This window comes from Agelaius phoeniceus, chromosome 7 (genome assembly GCF_051311805.1).
Source record: "Agelaius phoeniceus isolate bAgePho1 chromosome 7, bAgePho1.hap1, whole genome shotgun sequence".
In the NCBI taxonomy this organism is placed as follows: Eukaryota; Metazoa; Chordata; class Aves; order Passeriformes; family Icteridae; genus Agelaius; species Agelaius phoeniceus.
Window position 1 is genome coordinate 39,255,660 of NC_135271.1, and position 25,376 is coordinate 39,281,035.

General features: G+C 42.9%; 1 protein-coding gene across 1 annotated transcript in view; it reads right to left on the reverse strand.

The window, feature by feature from the left end:
* Positions 1 to 19,141: 19,141 nt before the first annotated feature.
* The window catches only part of TFCP2L1 (transcription factor CP2 like 1), a 35,684-nt gene continuing 29,449 nt past the window's right edge, over positions 19,142 to 25,376 (reverse strand). The window contains exons 14-15 of the mRNA XM_077181636.1: positions 25,150 to 25,201; positions 19,142 to 24,710 (exon numbers count right to left, since the gene is read on the reverse strand). Coding sequence (XP_077037751.1) covers positions 24,673 to 24,710; positions 25,150 to 25,201 — 90 coding nt within the window. The 3' untranslated portion in view covers positions 19,142 to 24,672. The remainder of the gene's footprint in view (positions 24,711 to 25,149; positions 25,202 to 25,376) is intronic.

The window sequence follows — 25,376 nt, forward strand, 5'->3', positions numbered from 1 at the left end:
CACACAAAATCCTCAGTCACTTGTCACTCTAGACAGTTTCCACACACTGGGGAAGACAAAGGAGTGCCACCACGCTGGTTTAGGTGGTCACAGGAGTACCCTCTCATAGCCACACAGCGGGCATGGCTGCACCATGCAGGGAGTACAGCAGGCTGCAGTGACAAGCTGAATCACAGAATTTGTCATTTAGGTTGGAAAAGACCTCTAAGATCACTGAGTCCAACCATTAACCCAGCACTGCCAAGTCCACCACTGAACCATATCCCTAATCACCACATTTACACAGCTTTTAAATACCTCCAGGGGTGGTGACTCAACTGAAATGTCATGCCAAAGGTTTCCAGCAAACTTGCACTCCACAGACTAGTCCAAAGCCTGACAGAAGTCCTGATACCAGGACTTTTTCCAAGGGACAATCTTATCTGTGAGCATGTTTACAAGAACATCATTAACTGTAGTTAGAAATTAGGGACCCACTGGGCCATTCAGACCAATGGACAACATCAGTCAAGTTGGCAGCACAGGCAAAGACCTCATGCTGATGGAAGGTGTCCTTCCAAGCTCAATGCACGTGCAGTTCTTGGAGTGAGAAATTAATCTGCATTTTTATTTTCATTTCCTTGAACTGGAGATAACACAGCAATGATTTTGTATCAGGTGTGCTTTTTACTGGACAAAGTTCACCTGACATGGGGGCAGCAATCACATAGGCAGGTTACAGCTCTGCTGGGTTTTAAACACCTTAAGGTGCTGTTTAGGCAAAGAACTGCTTAGCCTCACTTCTAGCAATCCAACAAGCCACTTTAAAAGATATTCAAAATAATGAAATAACTTCTAGAAGGATTTTGATGATGAATGTTTAGCCCTTGTAAGGTACACTTCAATTCCATTAAAAGCTGAAGACATTTTGTGAAGCAGAAAGCTGAAAATAAAAATGCCTGAAACAGCAGAATCCAGGACAAAAGGAAGTAAAAATTTGTATGCATATTAAGAAACATCTAATATCAAACTGAACAAGAAAACTGCCTGAAATGAGGCTGCAGGAATGCTCCTACTTCAAGAGCATCACACTGACTGACCCAAGCACATAAAACTGCAACTTTGCACAGGGAGACACTGAGAAAAGACTGGGGGCAATTCTCCACTTTCCAGAAAAGACAGGGATATACTTAAGGAGGATTGGGCTCAACTAATTCACTGTCCAGCATTTACAAGCTCATCACCAGTGTATGCTGATCACACAGGCTCCTTCTGCATTTACACAGGATTCACCCCAAACGTGTGTGGCGACCTGAGGCAGGCTGGACTAGTTACTCCATGCAAAATGAGCATAGTGGGATATGAAATCACTGCTTAGACAAGATACTTGCTTTTTGGAGGGCTACAGATGACTCCTAAGCACAGATTGCCATTTTACCTGGAATGGTTTTGGCACCAGACAGTGCAGGACCAAGCACTTCCTGATCTACTGAGATCAGGTCCATTTTTCTTTATTGGGTAATACCATAGCTTCCTCCAGGACAATGCATCCAAGTTTTCTTGACATGAAAAACCAGACTGTGTATGTCAAGATCTTATCTCTGCCAGGCCTTGAGACACAGCTGGATCAGGCACTGGATCTGGCAGTGACAGTAAAACTACTTTTGGTCCCATGCAGTTCCTAAGTCACCGTCTATTTTAAGTATTTCAGATTCTCAGGCAAGGGAGATGGCATTTTTCTGGAAGGCACATCTGTGTGGAGCTGCATCGTTGAATACTGAGGGTTTCTTTCAATAACATCTGCCTGGAGTGACTCCTGAGTCCTGTTCAGCTTAGCTAAAGTTACCATCTGACTACATCCAAAATATCATAAATTCATCTTCAAGGAAACATTTGTTCTGACCACGGACAGTCTCTGTCTAATAAATGTCTTCTAGAAAAGGCAGAGTATAGTACATCTCATAAAAATATAGGACTTACAGACATTTAACAAATCTGGATCTTGAGAAAAATACCCAGTTAATTCAGTGTGTTTGGTAAGAGCATTACACTGTCACGTCCCAGCAGATACTGTCATCCACCACATGCAATGTCTGCATTCCCAAGTCAAAACATTGGCATATTTTTTTCTCTGAAGGCTTGAGTCTAGTGCCTTATTCCTCTCATCAACCAGTAATTTCTTCCTTAATGTTAGCAAGCACCTTATTTCCTTTGCACACATTAAATTTTCCCCCTTATTTTCTCCTCAGGAAGGCTTCACTCCTTCTGTATGTTGAGCTACTTTCTCTCTTTGATTTTTATCGATGAAAAAATCTCATCACCAGATACTCTGACATGACAGCCCAGATCACTGTTTTGCCTCATTATACATTGCTATAATATACAGTGCTTAGGACCCACAATCAGGTTCACTGCTGGTAGAATTCCCTTTTACCATGCCTAGTGTCTTTATGAACTTTCTGATGTCATTGCTCTTTGAAAGAAGCAGGGTTTCTGGGTAAATAATTTCCCATTTTGGAAGCTCTCCAATTAATATTTTATTTCTTGTGGTGTCCTTGCAACTATGTTGAGTTGCTATTCCCAAAACAGTTTTAGACTGTTTTACCCTTCCCCTCCAGGGATGAGAACACACCACATACTCCTAGCTCACATCATCTTGAATCCATTCCTCACAGCACTGAACACACTTTCAGCACTTTCCTCCATTGTAGCCCATAAGCCATAAGTTGTCATGGCTCATGAAAATCATTGGTAGAGCTTCACCAGCTGGTACGCAAACGAATTTCATCAATTGATGAGGCAACTAATCCATGGAGTTGTCTCTTTTCAAAACTGTTCCATCACTTAATTTTATTTTTTCATTTCTGTCTACACCTCTGATTCTAATGTCAATCTACAAGCTGCCAACTGAACTGTTCCCACTTGTTTTGGTACCACAAACTCTTTTTGGTAACACTAACCATTGTCTGCTGGTCTGGGTACTTGGGTTATGCCCCTTCACTATTACCAAATTTAGCTTTGCTGTTATGTTGCAGCTGGTGGTTAATGCCATATGTTAACATTTCTTTCTAATTAGCCTATACATTAAACACATGTGACAAAAAGAAACCTCTTAGGTTTTAAGCACATACTGCCAAGCAAAATTAACTTACAGCATGGTCTTTGTGCCTTAAGTGAGAGTGGTGTGTTAATGGCCAAAATACCAACAAAGCTATGACAACACAACCCAGGTGATTACAATATTAAAGCTCCCTGCTGATGCCACAGGCTGCATTGTTTTAGCTTGTAACTCACCCCTCTCTCCAAACCCAGGTAAAAACAAAAAGCAGAGAAAAAAGATAAAGGCAAAGACAAGACAAAGGAAAGGAAAGTGTTGTTTCTCCTCCACCCCAAACTGCACAAGAGGGAGAAAGGCATCTGAACAGGCGACTCAGTCAGCTCAGGGAGAGCCATCAAAGGCTGAGAATTTTTGGCATCATGAAAACATTTTCCTCAGAGTTTAGGAGCCTAGAGCATCTTCAAAAAATTACAGACATAAGATAAGATGAGATATTATGATCCATTATCATGGTAAACCTGACCAGCTAGATTCCACCCAGGCTTCATTTAAGACCCCTGGATGCTCTGTTACTCGTTCTCCTCAGTCTCCTGTGCCTTTAGTCCAGTCTGTCTCCTGTTCTCCAACACAATGACACTTTGCAGAGACGACATTACCAAATATCAGAAGGTGCTCATGCAAACCTTGTTGTTTGCTACACAAAAGAGTCAGTGAGAAAGAGACAGATGACCTTCTCTCCAAATTTCAGTGTTCAGCTTAACACTGATGACCCTAAGGTTGCTCAAGTTATCTAGTGTGCTGTGACACCTCAGTGAGCCCTGTTAGCTAAGGACAGCCAGGAACAGCAGCACTCAGTCTGTGTGAGGATGGATGGATGGATGGATGGTTGGTTGGATGGGAGCCACGAAATCTGGATGCAATCTCATGCACTACATGTCTCATGGATATATGTCTTTTATTAAGTGACATAAGGTGGCTAGACAAGACAGTCTGATTCCACCTCTTTCATGTCCTGCAATAGCTTTTTTGAAGTCTCATCAGTGTTGCCTCTTGCACAACCAACACTTTACTTGCTTCTTTTCCATGTTAAGGAACCACATAGTCCTTAAGCCAGCACTGTTTAAAGCCCAGGGAGTCCCAGTGCTCTTCCCATGGAGCTGGACTGCAGACCTGCAGGAGCAAACTGTGGAAGCAGTGGGTGCCAGGATCTCTCTGCCATGTTAGCCCCAGCAGGCAGGACTCAGAGTCACCCCCAGTCATCTCTGAGATGCTGCAGCAATCAATGACCAGGTTGGACAAAGAGAAGAGAAAACCTCCAGTCCAACAGACACAGCAAGAGTCTGCAACACCAGCGCGGGTGCACAAACCAGAGCCAGCTGGAAACATGAGCAGATCCTTGCAGGAAGGCAGACAAACACTTTAACACCACTGCTCATAAAGGGCAAGGCAGAAACAGGGAGGTTAAGTAGTTTACTTAAGCTATGGAGCAGAGCCTAGTTAGACACCCTGGAGCTGGGCTCAAGCCACTGTTAGACCAGCAGCTTTCAAATAATCATTCCCACGAACTTCTTCTGTGGTGATATTTCTGAACAATACCAGGGAACATTCCACCATAAATTGTGCTGTGTTCCAGTTTCCACATTATAGCTGTGATGTAACTCAGTAACACTTTGTCCCATCAAGCCCAACAACAATAGATTTAATCAGAACATTTGTCTCAGAGAGACAATGGGGAGTTCTGATTAACCTGGCACCAAACTCTGACAGTTGCCTGCAAGGGATTTTTTTATTTTTATTTTTTTCTGAATGCTTGCCCTTGGCAGCTCTTCAGCCTGCAATATGCCAAGCCCGTGGCTGCCAGGAGAGCTGTGAAAATGCCCCATGCCATTTGACATGCAAACAACATACCTCAGTTCAGAAATGCAACATTTCTGCAGAAGCAAGGAGGAAGATACTGTTCCCTGAGCATCCCACCAGCCAACCACATGAGCATCAATGACATCAGACCACTGTCAGATGCAAAGGGTCTGTCCTGTGAGAACTTGCTGGTGGAAGCTGAACAGCAGGCACTGGGCTCTCAGAAGAGGGACGAGAACAAGAGCAGCACTGCAGCTCTGCTCTGCAATGGGTTTTGCACCTCTGCCCAGAGCACAAACCCTCTGTGGGCTGCTGCAGAGCAGAGAGGCCCCTTCATATAGAGTAGGTGCAGGTGGGAGCCCAGGTGAGAAGAGAAAGCACAGGCCTGCTCAAACACAGTGATTGACAGACATCAGTCCGTCATCAAAGGTACAGGAGCACAAGCTACAGCCCAGTGGGACTGTGAACAAAGCAGGGCTCCGTGCTGCATCTGAGCAGCAAGTTGCACCAGGCAGTTCCCTGAGGCCTGCAGGGTGGGATAAAGTATTTTTTAGGTTTGGCTTAGGGGATATCCTGTATTGTTCATTCATGCAGCCCTCTGTGCTCACAGCCCATCCCAGACAGCTCCCTCCCTGGCTCGCAGGCAGCCAGCATCTCCACGTCTTCCTTCCATCCATCCATCCATCCATCCATCCATCCATCCATCCATCCATCCATCCATCCATCCATCCATCCATCCATCCATCCCACACCTGTGCTGCTCACATCCCACAGCCTGGCTGCTTCCCTGCATGTAGCTGCCCTTCTCCCTAGCAGTGCAGTCACAAAAACCCCTTTCCATAAGGGACCAAACTATATCAAGGCTGAGTCTCAGACTTGCCCTGGAGCAGATTGCTGCTAGGAAGTAATGCTCAGGAGTTGAAAATGTAATGGGAGTGTAACTCAAACTAGCCCTTGGTGTTTGTAATCTAAGACAGTTTGACATAAGTTGGGGGAAATACGAAAAAAAAAAAAAAAAACAAAAACAAAACAAAAAAGCCAGAAAGAAAACAATGAATAAGAAAGAAGAAGTGCAATAACCAAAGCCTGCAAGAAGGTCCCAAAGCAGCTGTCAGCCTCCAGCTCTTACTCCATCCTTCCTCCTGCTCAGCCTTGCTGTCACTGCTTTCTCTGCAGTAGCACAAATAAAAGAGCCAGTTCTGCTAGAGGAGATTTGGGTCCAGAGAAGGAAAGGGGGCTTGCCCAGGGCTCCCCATCAGAGCAACTACAAATTGTACTTTGGCACAGCATCTTCTGCATATCCTTCTTTCCCACCAAAAAGACAGTTTCTCCAATACTAGACAAAATTCCAGATACCCTTGTTTTCACCAACAGCCACTTCCATTCCCATCCTTTTGCCCTTCTTATGGCTGGCATGAGTGGTACTTCTGCAGATAAGAAGTTCCTGTGTGTGTTGATGGAGTTGAAGAAACTTTCTCTGGGCGGATCCAGTCAGACAGTTTGAGACTTTTTATAAGCATGTTACTCATCCTGACCAGCTCCTGCCTCCAATTCATTTCAGTAAAATGTGTTTGTTTTGTTATAAATCTTGATTTTATGTCCACCACTGCCAAGAAAAAACTCTGCATTCTGCATATCGCCACTATGTTCTCCTCTTCTTAGGAGCTTGATGTTGTGAAATAAAAAGATCAATTTATATTAAGGCCATATTTTTATCAGGCCAAGGCTTTTAATGGAAGGAATCTGTGTATGGTAAAATATATTTAAAATGACTGTTACTAAAAACCCCAACCAAAACAGTTGCTGTTCAAAGCATGTAAGCACCTTTTTCACTCTGTAATTTATTCAAAAACCCCTAGCATTCTTATGACTGTTGTACTATTGTTTTATCCACCACCAAAGTAACATTCTGATTCTCAGATTCATTACAATAGCTCTGCAATTATACATCCAGATTGCTATGTGTGCACCAAGGAATTAAAAAAAAAATTAAAATAATGAAGAACACCTTGTCTTGAGCTTTCTTAGAGGGCCTTAAGAGTGGAAACACTCTCATTTCTTAAGGACTTGGTTCATTTTAGGAATTATATTCCTTCCACAGAGATGTACAAATGTTTCCAGTCCAGAGTTTTTGGAGCTTTGCAATAATTAGAGTTTTTCTCCAAGCTCAGGAGGTATTGGAATATTCTGAAGATACCCAGATTTAAAATATAATAAAATCTTCTCCACATGGTTGCAGAGTGGTTTAAAAGCAGATAGAGAAGATCCAGCTGTACAAACAATTATCTTCCAATATGATCTGGAAGCCATTCAGGAGCTGGTTACAGTGCATATAACACCATTGCTCTGTTCTCCCACATCAACAGGCTAATCCAGATGCAATTACACTTCCAACCATCATTATGCACATTCCTAATTCATGGTGTTTCAAAGAGACTAATGTCACATTTATTCTCTTTGTTACCAGCCCTATGATATTTTAAAACCATCTTTTTGGTTGAACTGTACCTTCATTAGAGATGGTTTCAAATCAGATTTTTGATGCTCCAGCTCTGGGGTCATTCACTATGTAGACCTCAGGTCTATCTCTTCCTATAAATATGACCTACAAACCAGGGCCCAAAGCCAGTGATCCCCTGGCTAGTTCATCTTGATGTGTTATTTACTAACTCTTCACTCCCTTTAATAGATTTAAAGTTCTACCTCCAGATATTTTCTTTCCATATGCATTTCTTTCTGAGTCTAGTAGGTTTAATTATTTCCAGACCTTGCAGCCAAAAGTGAAAGAAACCTAAACCATACGATTAGAACATTTTTTTCTTCAAACACCACAAATAATCCATTACAATTATTTATGTCTTTGGATTGAGACAAAGAAAGAAAACAAGTATGCCATAAATGACAGCTTGATGTATTTCACCACGCCACAGAACTGCGTCAATGAAATCACTTTTAACTTGTTCTGCTGAGGTTCCTGAGAAATCTTATCAGGATTATTGCTGAACACAAACCAAAGGTGATACTGTTTGTATTTTCAGTTGCAGGAAAAACAAGAAGTGTTTTGGGTGATGCTTGAAGACAACCAAGAAAGTTTTGAGAAAACAGAAGTGGTTGTGATGGTGTAAGGGCAGAGGCAAGGCGCTGTCTGCAAGGAGAAGGCAGTACTGCCGAAAATGTCCTTTCATGCCTCAAAACCTGCCAACTTTTCCCAAATATAAGACCAAAAGATGATGTCTTTACCACAGATTTTTCCCTGATCACCTGTACCCTACCCTTCATCTACAAACCTTTACATTCCCTCAGGGAATCCAGTTGCTTTAGATCAAGTGGAATGTGAGCGAACAATCAAGTGATGCTTCTTGATTCACAATAGTTCATAACAATAACAGTGGCCACAGCATTTAGAAACACCTTTAGATTGTGAAGTGAAGAACAGCACAAATCATAGCATGTGCATGCATCTCTTCCATAGCAAGCAATCACAGAATTGACTGGTCTTGCTCTTGACTTTGAGTTTGTCATCATAGGATAACTCAAACTGCTCTTTCCTTTATCAGAAATTTTGATGATACAGTACACACTTCTAGAAAGAAAATAGTCCCTAATAAATTCTCATTCATTAGTCCTACAGAAAAATGCTAAATGTATTCAGTAGGCAATACTCATACTAAAAAAAAAAAAAAAAAGTAAATTTTTCTATTCTGAAAGACAATTTTCCAGATCCGGTGTTACTAGCAGCTTTCTTTACAACTGAAAATCTACAATTTCTCTACCACTGCCCATATTCAGAATTTACAAGGAGGAATTTCTGCCTCTGCAATTGGAATTTGGGTTTGAAAAGGTCTGTGAGCAACCTAAAACAATCTAGTTCATTTATTCCATGCTGCCCTGCAGAATGACAAGCGCTCTGCATTTGGAGTTTTTCCCAGTTAATACCTAAAAAAAAATACTGCAGGGTAAGGATTTGATGTGTGCATCAACTACCTCACTTTTGCCAAGCCACCACATCTCCCAGTTTGTTTTGTGCAGTGCTAAATCCCATCTGAAAGCAGTTTTGCCACAGCAGGGCTACCTGTGATGATCAACCAGAACATGCACTAAGTCTCCACTGTGGTCATGCTGTCTTGCTAGGAATTGATGCATCCATAAGTCATCTCAAAAGAGCAGTTCTGAGTCAAACCCTATGGAAAAAGTTGCACATAAGCATTTAAGCAAAATTAGTGGTGCTGGCATTTATGTGTCATTGCAGGTAGAAGATCTTGAGACTTCTACACATCCCATGAACTTTAGTAAACTGACACATCTGGAATGCTTCAACACATTGTTTTGGTTGAAAGAAAAACCCACATCAAGCTGTTTTGCAGCTTTATTCCTAAAAATCCATGACACAACGTCTTTTTCTGCAGATAAAAAAGAGAGCTCTGTGTCAGGTTTCCTGGTTTGAGCAATCCCAAAGCTTTACATAGTGTGAGGTTTTGAGAGCACTAACAAAGTCACTGAGAGACACTGAGGGCTTTGGCTGTTTTACAGCTTTGTCTCAAGGGAAAATAAGAAGAGACCACAAATTTGTTCATCTTTTAAGGAGCTGTACTTTGTGGAAACATGAAAATAGTGAGGACTCCACTGGGTGACTAAATAGTAGCCCATATCAAGTAATAATGGTACTGACATTGCTTTTTAAAGTAAGTTCAAGTGTAAGGAGCTGGGGCTGCACTGAACTTGCTGCGGGAAGCTGCACACAACTCTGGATCCACAGTGCTGCCTGCTCCCTCCGTAATCTTTGCTCTGTCTCTCTCTATGGGCCTGTGGATTTTTAATAACTAATTGCCTCATCCCTGGCTGAGGAGCTCCATCAGATACATGAACCACTTGATGAGTTCATGCTCAACTTCCTCAAGGAGCAGCAAAGAGTTTGGGTTAGCCCTGGCCTTCACAGGGCACAGCCAAGCCATGCACCCAGCTCCTCCTGCTGGGGGCCTCAGCACCCGGGATGGGGGTGGTAAGGATCAGATCAGGCACCTGACCCTGCTTAAAACATTTTTCTTCAAGTGTTCACCCCTCTCACAATCCAGGTTTGCCACCACCTGTGCCAGAGACATCCTGGAGATGAGATGAAGGGACTGAGAGGGCAACCACAGCTTTGTGGTTGCAATGTGGTAGGAAGATGGAAGTTAAACCATCACAGGGGTTACTCACAGAGGTTGGAGATGTGGCCCTCATTCACACCCCACTGAAAACCAAAACCAGCCCCCCAGGGTGCAGCACAACTTTACTGCTGACCTCTCTGGCATTGTCTGAAAGAAGACAAGACACACATTCTTCATCTGAGGCTGCTACTGTCAAACTTGAATGTGCATTTTCTTTCCCCAGCCACCTCAAACACACTGTCTTGGACCAATATGCCCATTGTTGTAGCTATGAGATGAATCAGATGAAGAAATCCTTCCAAGTCACAGCCAGTCATTTATTTCTAACCTGGAGTAGTGTCTGCACAGACCCTGGCACAGGGCTCACACCACAGCCCAGGCACAGATGGAATGCAGGGCAGGAGTCTCTGTGGGGCAGTGCAGCAGCCAGACACATCCTGGTGTGAGCCCATCCCGAGCACAGACAGCTCATCCCAAGACAACAGTGCAGGGTCAGCAGCAAGAGTAGGGCAAAATACACACAGAAAACCTGAAAGAAGAATAAAAGGGAGGGAGGGGGGAGCATGAAAACAAAATACTGTGGAAGAGGAAGCACATGGCAAGTGTTTTTTGATCTTGCCTACAATTGTATAGTGAGTGGTCATTAACACATACACACATCACTTCCTGGGACTGTCTGGACACACAACACCTGAACACAGAAAATGTACAAGGCCAGGGAGAAGGAAAGGTTTACTTTGATCAGCAAAGCACTGAATAACAGGCTCACTATGTCTACGTGAGGATTTTACCCCTTGCTAGCTCACAGGATCACAGACTCTGAAGACATGAGTGGCACAGACAGGAAATGTCACTGCATTTGCTGGTGACTGCCCATGGCTCCTACCTTACCTGTGCAGCAAGATCAAATATTGTCCTTGCCTGCACAGGGCAGGGAGTTCCATCTCTGAGTGCTACATTTCCAGTGACAGTGGGAACAGGTGAAGCCAGGGCTCTCTGCTCCTTGTCCCAGGAGTGTCCCTGGCTTCATTTTCCCACATGGAGGCCCCAGCCTGTTCAGTGTGATAATCTGTGACTGCTTGGTGCTGATCCAGCACTCTCCAGCTCCTTGTAGAGTGCACTAACCTCTGTTTTTTGACCATTATCCAAACACACTCTTTGCATCACACTTTTTATCTCCCCAGCTGGTAATTGCACCAAAGGAGGCTCCCGGATAAATATCAGTAGTTACAGATTCTCCCTCACTTGTCATTGTTCTACCATGATTCAAACAGCTTCAAATGACAGGCTTGAAAAATGGCCAGGGTTTGCAAAGTGTGGGAATGGAAAGTTTCTGAATGCTGGCAAGTGCTTATCAACCCCTACATCATAATCTCAGCAACCAACTGGCAACAGGGCTGTGCCAAATTAGGTGGAAAAGGAGCACACACAAAGAAAGATCAATAGATCTAAAGACAGAATTGCTATAAGCATGAGTACTCCTGAATAACTTCACCCACTGTTTGCTACAGCAGGACTTTCTCTCCAGTAGCATCTCCAAGTGCTGTTCCAGTGACCCTCAAGAAGGCTGATACAACATCCAAGAGTTTCAGCTGCAGTACAACATACACCTCATCCATTTTTGCATCTGTCTAGCAAAACCAACCCTACAGCTCAGTCATAGTTTGCTGTGGAAAAGATTTTATCAACCCATGAATTCTTTGGATCTGCTTGGGAATATGTAAATACTCAGACAAAGTATGAAAAGAGAAAATATTGCTGGGCATCAAGTGCTACAGAAAAATTCTTACTCAAGAATACACAGGGCAGATGTTGGTCAGCGTGGTGGGATGCACTGCCTGGCCAGCACACAGGGCTATTTCACTGAGCACCACTGAAGTTGTGCTTCTGGCTGCAGTGTGTGAAAACCTCAAACACTGAGCAGTCACACCCATCCCATCTTCTCCCTGTGGAAAAGAGGGTTTAGCCATGCTTCCCTAGTTCAGTTACTGCCACAGGTTCCTGACAGACCAAAAGTATGTTTGCACTACACAATTTCCCTCTTCATAAAGATTATGTTGAAAAGAAACCATCAACCCCCCAAAAGTCCATCTGAACATAAAAAAGTGTAAAAAAAAAAATCCTGCCCTTTTTTCAGCAACTTTTGCAAGAACTAGGACATACCAAGCATGACTGCCTTTTATATGCTGAGAAAACTCAACAACATTAAATTTCCCCAGACAAACACCATGTCTTTTTAAGGTCTTTCAAATGCACTCCACTAAAAATACATAAAGAGATAAAGTATTACAGATTAGTTAGTAAAGGCTGGCCTTAAACCTAATTCTAAGAAAGTTCCTATTAACCCTATAGATCCCAGCTGAGCTGGTCCCAGGGATGCTGCAACAATACTCAGGAGCCATCCGGACCTATCAAACATAATTCCATGGGTCTTGGGGCCAAGCCATCATGTCAAGCACGTGTTCAGAAAACAGTTTGTGTTCTCAAAGCAGTGAGAACAAAGTGTACAGGCTAAATAACTTGATAAATAAAAATGTACCTTAAGCAATTGGTGTTCTACCCTGCTCTGCTGCCTTTAATTTACTGAGGTGAACAATGAATTTAATAATACTCTGCCAAGGGGAAAGAAGTCAGTGTCAGAATATCCCATTTTGAAAATGAGGCAGGAATAATTTTGAATGGCAAAACCTAAGTTTATCATTTGTTGAATTTCAATTTTTAAGTAATATTTTCACTCTAAATATCAATTACTCCCAAAAAAATTACTATGAAACAGAATAAATCTTCTCTTTCCCAGAAGCTTTATCAGTCACAGGTAGACTGTTTGAAGGAAGCTTGAAATTAAATTCCATGATGCATTTACTACTGCACAGACCAGAGTATCTACAGATGTTCAGTAATGTTGACAGAGACTATTCTGAATGGAAAACGTGTCAAGTAAGATTTTAAATTGAGAAAACCTGAAATATAGAACTGATTTTATCATCATCATCAGATTATGCCATTTTCCACATTTTAAATCTTCCTAAAGTCAAAACCCTTTCTAGCATGTGTCTCACATTCTTCTGAGAGAGCTGCACTCCAAACAGGACTCTTCAGTGTGAAGCCCATGGTCACAACTTGGGTGATTTAGTAGTTTTCCCATCAAGTTCCCTCTAGAATTTGCTCCTTTTTGAAGGAACATAATGATGATTTTCCTCAAAGAAGACACATGAAGGCACCATGTAATGCTTCTTATGCTTTTAGCCCATGATCCAGGCTCAGCTTGTAAGACTCACCTTAGTTTCAGGGTAGAAAGCCCTGCCAGTTGCAGCCTCTCCATCCAAATAAAAAAAGCACTGAAAATAGCTTACATCTTTATTTACATCAAGACTGTAACTTAAGGATAAGCATCTCTTATCCACCACCTCCAGAACCATTTCTCCTCTTGACTGTGTGTTCTTTCATCATGCACAAAAAAAAAAAAAAAAAAGCCAAGTTAATGCAACTTCTCACATCTGGAGACATCAGAACAAGCAAGCAGAGCTGAGAATTTGCAGCACACATAACCAACTGCATAAGAACCCAGTTTGGAGATTTAATGCATTCCCAGCACAGGTTCCCCAGGCTCCCCAAAATGTAGACTGCTCTGCCAGGCACATGTGGAGCACGAGGGCATCTGCACAGTATGGAAAAACTCATCCATTGAGGTTTCACCCCAATTTAAAGCCCCTCAGACCCCTCACACTGCCAATTCCACCCATCATTGTGAAGCAGTACTGTTAGCAAGTAAAACCTTAAGTTTTTAGTGTCCAGCTCCATCTTTAGCTGGCAAACACACCACCACAAGAACTGCCCAACTTGGTAGAAAGTGATTGCCAAGTTACATTTTTTTCTATTCACTGGGGAAAATTAATAAGTAAATAAATATATCCCAAGTAAAGTAAAATATAACTTTATATAATATAAAGTTAAATAGACATTCTTAAGGGATGAATGAAAGATAATTATGGCTTAGCACACCCTATGTTGTTTTACTTTTCTCCCACCCAACACTAGAAAGACAAAAATCTTTTCTTAGTGATTCATGAATTCTCTGTGGCAAGAATGGGATATTATAATCTCTATTTGGGTTGCCTGGCTAGCACTGGCCATGGGCTTCCCCGTGCAGACCCTGCACAACAAGCAGCCTTTGGCCTAGCCCCACTCTGAGCAAGCCCAGATGACTTTTGAAGACTCCTTCCACACTAAATTACTTTATGAGCCTGTGAGTTTATAGCCTTTATCACAATAACAGGTTGACATCAATCACACTTTCTGGCAAGATAGTGAAACCTGATATTAAGCCTGGGAGCAAGTTTCGCCCATACTGCCAGCTTTCAAGAGTAATTATTCCATTGAATGCAAAATCACCAGCCTGTAATTGATTTAATTGCATCCTTCTCCAGCTCCCAGCAGTGCCAAGCACTGCACAGCCAGCACTGGGCTGGCAATTCCTTGAGCAGCCACAGGTGAGGGAGGTGTGAGCCCCAGCAGGAGGGATCAGCACAGGTTACAGCTGCAGGTGATGCTGCTGGCTGTACCAAGGCTTTGGCCCTAGAATTTGGGGATAGAAAGTTACTTGCCTGTGTGACCATTTTTATCCCCTGGACAGCTGAGATGTGATGGCTTTTGCTCTGAATTGCTCAGGATTTGTCTCATTTACACACCCAGAAAGGCAAAACCTGGAGTCACACAGACCCTTAAGAACACAGCAGAAAGAGCACACAGAGCACCACTCACTAAACAAACCGTCACTAGATGCTCCTGTCAGAAAACTTCTCCAGACTATACCATAGCTTCATTCCCAGCATTTTAACAGCAAAAACTTATATCACAGCTGGCATGAACCATGTACAGCCAGTCCCCCAGAGAAGTGGGGGAAATACTGTAAGGGTGGGGAAAGCATTAGGGATTTTCATGCTGTGGGACCTGGTACAGACCCTTATGGAGTTTTATTGCAGCTTTCTATACTCCAAGAACAAACACTTCAGCAAGGCTCATCATAATGGGACAAGGAATAATGGCTTTAAACTGAAGAAGGTCAATTTGTACTTTAACCACACCCACTCACCTGAGATACCACCCCTGCTCTGCCCTCAACTCCACCACCAAGGGAGGGAAGCATGTGGTTTATAAAGCCAGGTGTCCTGAGCAGGTGCAAGGAGGGCTCCTTGTCTCCAAGCCAGTAAGGCTGACCCCACCATGGGCCAGTTTGGGAAATTAACACTCCCAGGAACACCAGCTGGCTCGTTTGCATCTCCCAGGATATCCCCCCAGCTTTAGCAAAAAGGATATTTTCAGTGCTGGCTTCCTTGGAGAACCTCCTAAAAAGTCAAATGTGGAGGTGAAAAAGTGTTGCTCTTAATTAAGGGCCATCAATTTCTTCCCCAACATTTCCTAGACAGCTTCCTTGCCCTCCATCCACTTGGCACCCTGCTAAGGTGACAAGGAAACACCTGAAGAAGGACCCTGGTAGTGTAGCTGTGACACTCTGTTGGGATGGGGCTCAGTGTCTTCTACTCCTGACTATAAAAATGCCCTGTTAATGTTTTACCTAATGTCTGATCCATGCTTCAGCCATAAATCTCCACAGGAAGAATTACGTTAAAAATCAGACACTGCAGACAAAACACATGTGGCAGAGTGCTGCCATGGTATTTACATTCTTACCATTCTTCCTGTGCTTTGTGGGTGTATAGAATGTAATTTCTTTTTTTAAATGTATATGTCTTTTATTTATTCCCTTCTCAAACCTGAAATGACCTCCCCACATATTCCCATATTTGTTCAACCAAGAGTGGTGGCTACCAGTCAGGAATGTACCAGGAGTCCAGTGGTTTGAGGGTTTCTGAGTTTCACAGCACTGTAATGTCATAAGAATTTCATTTTATAAGCAAGTGCCAGGCTAATTTTTCTCCACAGCCCTAAGCCCTGATAAATTCATCCATCTCTTTGGCCCAGGGTCTGAGTTTGGGCTCTTGGTCATGCTCTTTGCACTAAAATATAATTTTAAGGGCATTTTCACAGAGGGAGACACAGGGTCAACACCTGTGGGCACGGGAGCCTGAAAGGTGACAGATTAACACCACTTGGTGATGCTCATGAGAGAGAAAAAATTGTTTCATTGTTTTAAAGTGGGAGTCTCCAAGAATCCAAAGGTTCATTTTCTCAATTACTTTGCTTGAGGATCTGGCCAGCAGTGACCAAACCATCACCATAACTAGATCAAAAATCAACTGTTGGAGAATTGAAAAGTGCAAAGCCATTGGCAGCGGCTGGAGGAACCAAAGCTTTAGAAAAAAAAAGAATGTCTCTCCCTTTCTTCCCCCAGTAATCACTTCAACAATCACCAAAATTATCCCCATGTTTTCATTTGGGAATACATTTCTTTCTTCATTTCTTTCAAGCCATGCCTGTGACAGTAAATAACTATGGCTGCTGGAGGAACAAGAGTTGTGGCCTTGTAGGCACTGCTGTGAAATGAGGTGAATCTGAAAAAGGGAAACTGTGGGCGGCTCTGGAATAATTTTGTCTGGGCCAATGTTTTTGTCCTCAGGACAGCAGTGCACCCTTGGCTCAATGTATGTGGTCTCCAAGCCTTTGTGCTGGGTTTGCTCTCCAGGGTGCTCTAGCCATGCACCCTCAGCCAGGATTACCTGCACTGAGTCATGGGCTCATCTTTTAACTTAACTTTTCCCTTGTCTTACTACCACAGGTTAAACCATTAGGTGATATAATGGAGATCCTAATTCCCAAAGTGGTGCCAACCCATCCAGGAACTTTCTTCTGGGAGATAGTAGGCTTTGAAAATATTTTCAAGGAGGAATTCCTCTCAGCATTGCCTTTTTTTTTAAGTGTATCCAACATAATATTTCTAGCACGTCTCTTCTCTACATCAAAGTCTTCAGCATTTAAATTTTCACCATGGAAAAAACTATTTCTCAGTGCACTAATGTGCTCAGCTAAATTTGGATTGTCGCTAATCAAACTTTTTTCCAGCTGCATCATACTTGCTTATTACTTAATATCAGATAAATCAGAACTGAGGCTTTTCTAGACAGCAAAATGGATAGTGGCACTGTTTGCAACAGCCAAAAATAGAAGATTTAGGATGGGATAGGATGAGACAGTCCTGCCTCCCTGGGCCACACATCTCTGGGGAGCAGGGGAGTCAACACTTGTCTGAAACTCCAGTTTGATCAGGACAACCAGCCTCTGCTGTAATATACTAAAAAAACCTTCAGCAATTTAATTTATTGCAGGATCAAATCTTTCCTACTCAGGTAAGCCTGGAAGCATTTAGCTTCTTTATGGAAGGAGTATGACAGGTGGTATTTCCCTGTCTGCTCAATAGTTGTGACTAATCTAGCTGAAAGACTGCATTGTTTTGGGAATTAGAAAATTAATTTTAAAATGTTTACTTCCTATTGAGGATTTAGATGAGACTATGCCAGTGCTTTGACTAAACAGCTCCAGTCCTAAGTCTTGTTTCTCCTCACTCACTAAGAATTCCTGTCCAGTCCTATAGCTGCTGCTAACTTCTGGATCTATTCTGAGGTTGTTTACATGTGTTTCCCACAGAAATTAAATTGTGCAGAACTACCACTTTCCCAGTCCTTGAACACTTTTTTCTTAGGTAAAAACCTTCCTAGTGTTCCTTTCTGCATTGACCAACCCCAGCCAGCACATGGGTCAAGCTTACAGGAGAAGAGGGATAGTTTTGTGTGGAGTTTGGTAGGAACTATCCACGCACATGACGCTCCCTTGGCCCCCCACCTTGCAGGATCAGGGAGGGATTCACCTACAGCTCCCAAGAGCCCCAGGGATGGCCCCTGCAGCTGGCAGGCCTCACACACCCCCACCAAGGCACCAAGCATTTGCTGCCAGTGACCCCCCACACTTTGCACCCTCCAGCCAGCCCTGAAGAGCCCAGATGCCAGCCCTGGACCCTGGAGTGCCTACCAGCATCCTGCCCTCAGGGAACAACCCACCCAAATTCCCTGTTGCTGCCTGGATGTGGATTTGAAGCTACACTGAAGCTGTGTGAACCCAGGAGCCCTGTGGGACACAGGGCTGCCTCACCATGCATGGAGCAGCTGAATACAGTATCAGGCCTCAGGTGGCTGGACTTCTGCCTTCAGAGGAATTTTAAACTAATAGACATTGGGGTAGACAGTCCCTTTCCTCTTCTAAGGGACACATGAGTTACTGGTAGGAAAAGATAATAAACTCTCTTGAACCTCTACCTAGGAACATTGTCTGTGCCCTTATACTTTGCATATGAACTGCTATTCACACCCAAGGCCCAAGATATGTTTTCTAATTTTGAGATTCAAATACTACTTCAGCAAAGGAGCTGAAATGGCTTGAGGTCAATTCAGATTAAGGAGCGCCCTTACATTGGTTGTACATCCATTCTCATTACTTTGCCTTGACATGAAGTTTGGCTGCTGGAAGAGTATTCTATCTCCAAACTGGGCTCCATCTTCTCTGACTGGAAAATGACTCTGAACATCTGCTCATTTCCTGACTATGTAAGTTACTAGATCTATGGTTTGAACCTTAGAGGATACTGGAGTTCTTCCAGCCAAACCACTGTGAATGCTGCACAATCCAAGCCTCACTGCCAGCATGTGTCTCACAGCTGCTCAATGGGACAGAGCGTTGCCGTGAGGAGGGACTCTGCTCATCTCTGATGTCAGCCAGGACAGGCTCTGAAATGGCTGTGCCTTCTGAGCACTGCAAGACCAAAGCCAGCTGCCATCTGACACAGCTGGTGCCCCCAGTAAAGCACATGCCCACGGTCACAGCCCCTGCAGGGACGAGGCTTCTCCTCGTGCCGTGACCCGGATCAAACATGAGCTGGTCACTGTGCTGTGGGGAAATGCAGGCAGTCCCAACTCGAGGAAAACGCTGCAGGACATTTGGCTGCAGCTGACATTCTCTGCCCAGCACTTGGCAGCCCTGCTCCCCCTCACCCCGAGATGGTGCCCAGCCCCTCACAGCTGCACGCCGAGCAGCAGCCAGTGCTGAGGCGCTCCTGTGCCCAACCGCACCAAAGAACCAGAGACCAAACCCGTGCTTCTTACAAACAGATTTATTTGCATTTTGACTGGAGCACAGATTCTAGATACAGATTTCTTCTGCACAACAGTACAAGAGCCAGTGCAAAATATGCTTTTTTATTATTTATTCATGTACAAAAAACCCCAAAAACCAACAAAGGAAAAGACGAAGAGTGTGGCAGTATTTACTCACAACTGATACGCCTCAGCCTCCCATCGACCCACCTCCACTCGCCCTTGCCCATCATGCCAACTTTGTGGCCAGCACTGCCTGCCTCTAACAGCTGCATTGTCAGTGAAGAGTGGTAACTCCCTTTTGAAAGATAAACACCCCAAGCAAACCAGGACAGCAGGCTACTTTAAAAAGTTGGGCACACCATCTGGTCACCAATGCATCCCTCGCCAGGGAGCAGAATTTTGAGGGAATGGGAAAAAAAATTACAAATCAAAAATGCACAAAAAATTAGGCACTAGCTTAACCTATTTGTTAGAGAGAGCCAAGGATGTTAGATACACCTCCAGTCTGCCTTCTCGCATTCACCCACGGTAGTGATGGTCAAAGCCAAACACTCCCCACTCTGAGTACCCTGTGCTGTCAAGAGATTATAATCTAATGAAAATATTTCCATTACTAGCATAAAGTTAAACCATTTCATAACTGGAGGAGAAAGAGAAGCTACAGTCTGAATATAAGCATTTCTTTGAAAAGTAAAGAAAATCCCAACAGATAACAGACAAAAAAACCTATTTGAGTCATCCACCAGATGATTGTTAGAATTACAGCCAATGCTTAAGCAATACAACATTGAGCTAGGAAAAGTCATCGTATGGTTGTTCTGCTTATGGAGTAGCCTTACTAGTTCACTAGCATTGGGCAATCTATTTCTCTGTTACTCTAACTAATTTTCAGAAGCTGCAATGTAGAACTGCAGTGTTAGTGAAAGAATATGCTCATCTTCACCAAGGCCTGGGATTTGTATCACAGAAATTCATCAAACTTACATCACTCCAAGTGTACCATGTCCAAATCACCTAGTTGCTACTATAGACTTTACATTTCTACCCAAGGAATGGCTGGGTTTTGAAGCTTGATCAACCAGAGTCTTTTACACTGAACTGCAACTAAACAAAGCAGAGTACCAGTTAAAGCCAAAGAACACATGTACTCAGCACAAATATGTGTTGATACAGTACAGTATGTATGTGGATATATATGTATATATATATGCATATATATGTATATGTTACATTATAAGGAGAGTGCCATTCAGGGCTTCTCAAATGCAAGAATCCTTTTATCACCTCTGAGTCTTGAAACTTCAGCCCATTAAATTTCACACTAAAAGTCAATGAGAACTCCAGTATTTTCCATATTGAATGATTATTTCTATTTTAGCCAATTAACCATGCAGGGCCAGCAGAAAGAACAGGAGCTTTAATTTTAATAGCACCAGTCCTGCCACCTCAATCAGATGGCCAAGATTTTATCACCAGATCGTTTGCCCTCTCCCTGCCCTGCAGTTGTGTATCATGGGCATTACTTAGTTTTCCAGACATCACCAGAGTCATATTAATTGATCTCTATCATTTTACTCCATTGATAGAGAAAACACCACAATTTATGAAATTTCAAACAGACAGTACAGATCCGACAAGAATGCAAGTTTATACTCTGCAGTACTGGCTAGAGTCATTTGGTATTAATCACATGATGATTCTCCCTTTTCATCCCTAGCAAGCCCACTTTTACTCATAGTGGCTGTCATCATACATACAATTGAAGAAATGGACAGCTTGGGAAACTGTGTTACTCACTGTTATCCTAAGCCCCAGTCCTTATAAAGTTCTGCTGCACAAATTTCACATATAGCTGTAAAAAGTTCCAGTTAAATCACTTTGAGTAGGTTTTCTTACTTTTTTAAGAAAGAAATAGAAGCAAAAACAATAAAAAAGAGTAAAAATAAGTGTAACAGGCACTTAATAAAAACTAAATGCTATTTAGATGAGTGGGAGCTACTCATCTCCCTTGCCTTTAGTCTATCTAGAATTTAGATATCTATCCCAGACTAAACATTTGTGCTTCCTCCACTCTTGAGGAAACAAAAGTTTCCTTCTGGAGGCTGTCACTTCCACAAACGAGTCAAACAAGTCTCTCTAGGGATGGCAGATCCAAGGACAGTCAAGGAGTACCTGACACACAGGTGAGACAAGTCTTTCCTTCTCTCTTTGTCTCTCTGCACTTTCCTCAAGGGCAGCAGGGGAGGGGAGGTGCTGATCTCCCCTCTCTGGTGACCAGCAGCAGAAGTGAGGGAATGGAGTGAAGCTGAATCAGGGCAAGTTCAGACCGGACACTGGAGAAGGTTCTTCACTAGGAGGGTGGTTGGTCACTGGGACAGGCTGCCCAGGAACTTCCCTTGCCCCTGGTCATGGCACCAAGCCTGCCAGAGTCCAAGGAGCACCTGGGCTGCCCTGGATGACACTCACAGACACAGGGATCAGTTTTAGGTACTCCTCTAAGGACCAGGGCATTGCACTCTGTAACCCTTCAGGGTCCCTTTCAACTCAAGACAGTGAGTGAGTCTAAGCTGAAGTAACTCAACAGTCTCCTGGACACCAAACCAGCCATGCTGTGTCTTCATGGACATGTATATTACTTAACCACTAGCCTCCAAATTCCTGTTGGGGCTACAGAGGTTAAACAAGGACTAGAACTACTCTGTCAAATACGGGTAGGTATTACACACACCCCTAAGCCATACAGCTTTACAACAGCCTCACACAGAGCCAACCCATAGGAAAATATACATAGTCTATGGGATTGTTTACTCTGGTATATCTTTTAGAGCATAAGAGCAAGATATATTGTCAAATTCATCCTCAAATTATTTGATTTATTTTAAAAAATCTAAATACAGGAAGGCCCTAAGAGACTTCTTTTTGTTCAAAATTCATCAAGCAAGTACTATAGAAACACTATGAGGACTCTGGCATATAATTCCTTACAGGCAAGATTTGGTTTTTAGAAGAATCAAGAAGTTAGACATTTTATAACAAGCAAACAGTTCTCAGTCCCTAACTCTGGCAGCAAAGCCACCTCTATCCTTTCTTCACTCTACTGTATCAGTATTGCTGTGTGGCCTCAGTTACAGGGCTACCACACATATCATACCCAAGTGGATATGATATGATATAGGCTACACTCCTGGAAACTTCAAGGTCTATTTAGAACCCTTCCCATGAGGTCAGATTTACCTGAGCTGCATGCCAATGACAGCCATACCATACACTGGGCCAGTATTACAGAGCAGGATGAAAAGCCACAGCCAACATCCATCTTCCAAAGCACCTTCTAGAAAATAAATCAAGCAGCTCCTGGTACACAGGGGCACACTGGTCGCACCTGCTCACAAAGGCATCTGGAATTCATTCACTGTTTTGGAAGGCAGCTGTGCATGGCCACAACCTGGATTCCATGGCCAGGAGCTCCCTCCTGACCTACAGAGCTTGGTTCTCAACAAGAAGCCTCAATTCCTTCATTTCAGAAGGGGGAACCACCACGCCCCAAAGCCTAGACATCCTCCTTGCACGCCTACAATTCATGGAGCATCCAGGACAGTCAGTTGAGCAAGATCGTGCCTAAGGAGGCATTGCTGCTCAATTAGCTGAGTTGGCTGAAGGTTTTCCCATTGTAACACAAGATTTCTATTCTAGTATTATTTTCGGTGTTAAAAAAACCAAAAAAACAGTGGAGATGGGTGGGGTTTTTTTGCGCAAAACTTGATGCTTTAATGAAAAAAAGGTTGCTTTTCTCAATATTTTGCTGTTTATTTCTGTTGGGAACACTTGAAACACATAACTTTTGTCAGAGAAATATCAGTCCGTGTCTGTCCGAATTCCTCCGGTGTCAGCTGGGAGCTGTAACTCAAGGGCTCCATGGCCCCCTCTCTCCCTGGGCACCTCTCCAGCCCTCATGACGCATTCCCTGTTTGACTAACCCAGGGTAGGAGCATCATGGGATCTGTAATTCAGCCAAAGAGCTCAGCCCCAAGGGAGACATGGCGCACAAGGCACTTGAATGACAATTTCTGAGGGCTGCAACAGTAGCTCAAACTGATGCTGCTTGAAGGGCCAAATGGATTTAATTAAATGTTTCCATTTAAAAAGGCTGGAACATTTTATTCAGTGTTTTCCAGCTGACAATTTCTCATTTTTTGAAAAATTTCCATTCCAGGAAAATGTTTGGTATTTCAGCTTTCCATGTCAGTTCAGGATGTAATGAAATGTTCAAGAATCAGATTGTGATGGTATATGGACACTCAGTTTGGGGAAACAGCCACATTAGTTAGCTGTCAAAAGTGGAATGGTTTCACCCATGCAAGAAAGGTGTAATCCAGTTTGCCTTTGACTTCAGTGGAAGCCATCTTTTTAGCTTAATGGAGCCTGGATGGAGTCCCAAAAGACCAAGGGAGGGTGGAGCTGATCATAGTTACAGATATGGGAAACAGGGGTCAAAAGTGAAAGAGCAAGAACATAGGAAGCAGCAACTAAGATGATCTGTTACCTGGTCTTGATCAAAACAGTTTTAACCTCAGTAACAGGATGAAAATCCATTTAGATTATAACTTCTAATTCCCAGTTACAGTAAAGATAGCAGTTGATCACTAATTTGTAGAGTAGAATAAATCCATAGTATGAATTTGTCATGAGCACTATAGCTTCCAATGCTCAAAACAGTTCCTCAGAAAACCTTCATATGCTCCATTCAAGGAGACTACTCTCAAGCTACAGATAATAATATGGTACTGAACTGCTCACCACAAGTTGTCTGTCCTCCCTCAAACCCCCCAGAACTGCTCTGCTGGATTGGTACTACAGAAGGTCTGTCAGGAGGGACCAGGGTCTCTGGACTTTGAGCACACCTGCAGGTGGAGAACAGCTAAGTGTGGGCTTCCAGAGCTGACACATCAGTGAAGGCTGGGCACCAAACCCATCCTCTGCACTGCCCAATCTGTTTTGGGAGGTAGCCCCAAGCCTTCCACCTCAAAGAGTACAAGAGGAACCCTGTGGAGTCCACATCCATCAGCATCAGGGTGTGTGTTGAAAGCAAGAGAGCACTCAGAACTGTAAGTAAATCAATTCATGAGGGGTGAAGAGAATTGGGATTTGTTTATCTTTCATTTCCCTTTAGTACAAGGCAGATGTTTCTAAGTAATAAGCAGAAACCTCTACAATTTTCAAGACTGAAGAGGAAGGGAGGGAGGAAAAAACATGTACAAGCTTTGAGGATGTTCTCAGCTCCAGCTTAAAAAAACCAAAAGAACCAAAACAAAAATCAAACCAAACAAACAAAAAAACCAAACCCACCAAAATCACACACCACCAAAAATTTCTATCTGTAAAAGCAAGTTTTTTCTTAAGCTGTTTGGTAATTCTTAGTTCACAGGAGCATTTATCCAGAAGGTTCTTCGTGTTTCCAGTCTAGGTTGTAGCAATCTCAGTGAGGCACTAAGTTTTAGGCCATTAAAAGTCTCTCTGTGCAGCATGGTCATTTTAAAATGATGTGGTAGCCATCATTGCTCTCAGCTGAAACAAAGAAATGCAAAGCATATTTTCATCGCTTTTAAGAAACACCAGAAATACAGAACTTCAAATTTTCTTTCTCAGTATTTTGCAATAGTTCATACACTTGTTTCACAACCCACTCATGAAAACCAATGTTGAACACCTAAGTAAAATAATTTACATTAAAAACCCCTAAATACTATCATATTTTATCATTTTACTCAAAGGCTTCCTGCTCATTTATGTCAGTGGTGTCAATGGATTTATGGAATTTTTGTAGCAGTGTAACTGAGAGTAAAGCATTGATCAGTCTATCATAGTGTAGTCAACAGCTTGACTTACACTAGATTAGATTACTTATCTTTTCAGGATAACAGCATTGAATTTGTGATAACATTTAGTGCAATTGAAAGGAGGAATTATCTTTAGAGTAACAGGTAACAGCAGCAGCAATACACACCTTTCAATGTACTGATAACAAAACAGGATTCATCTTGGAAGTTTTGCACCATCTGAAGGGCAGAAGGAAAAAAGCCAACACAATACATTTTTAGCAATTAAATTCACAATTCTTTCAGAGCCAGTATAGACTTAGAGGAGAGGTATTAAACAGCATTTGGTGTCTAATCCTGCACAGTCCTGAGCAACCCTGCCCATGAGATTATTAATGTACATGACTGATCAATT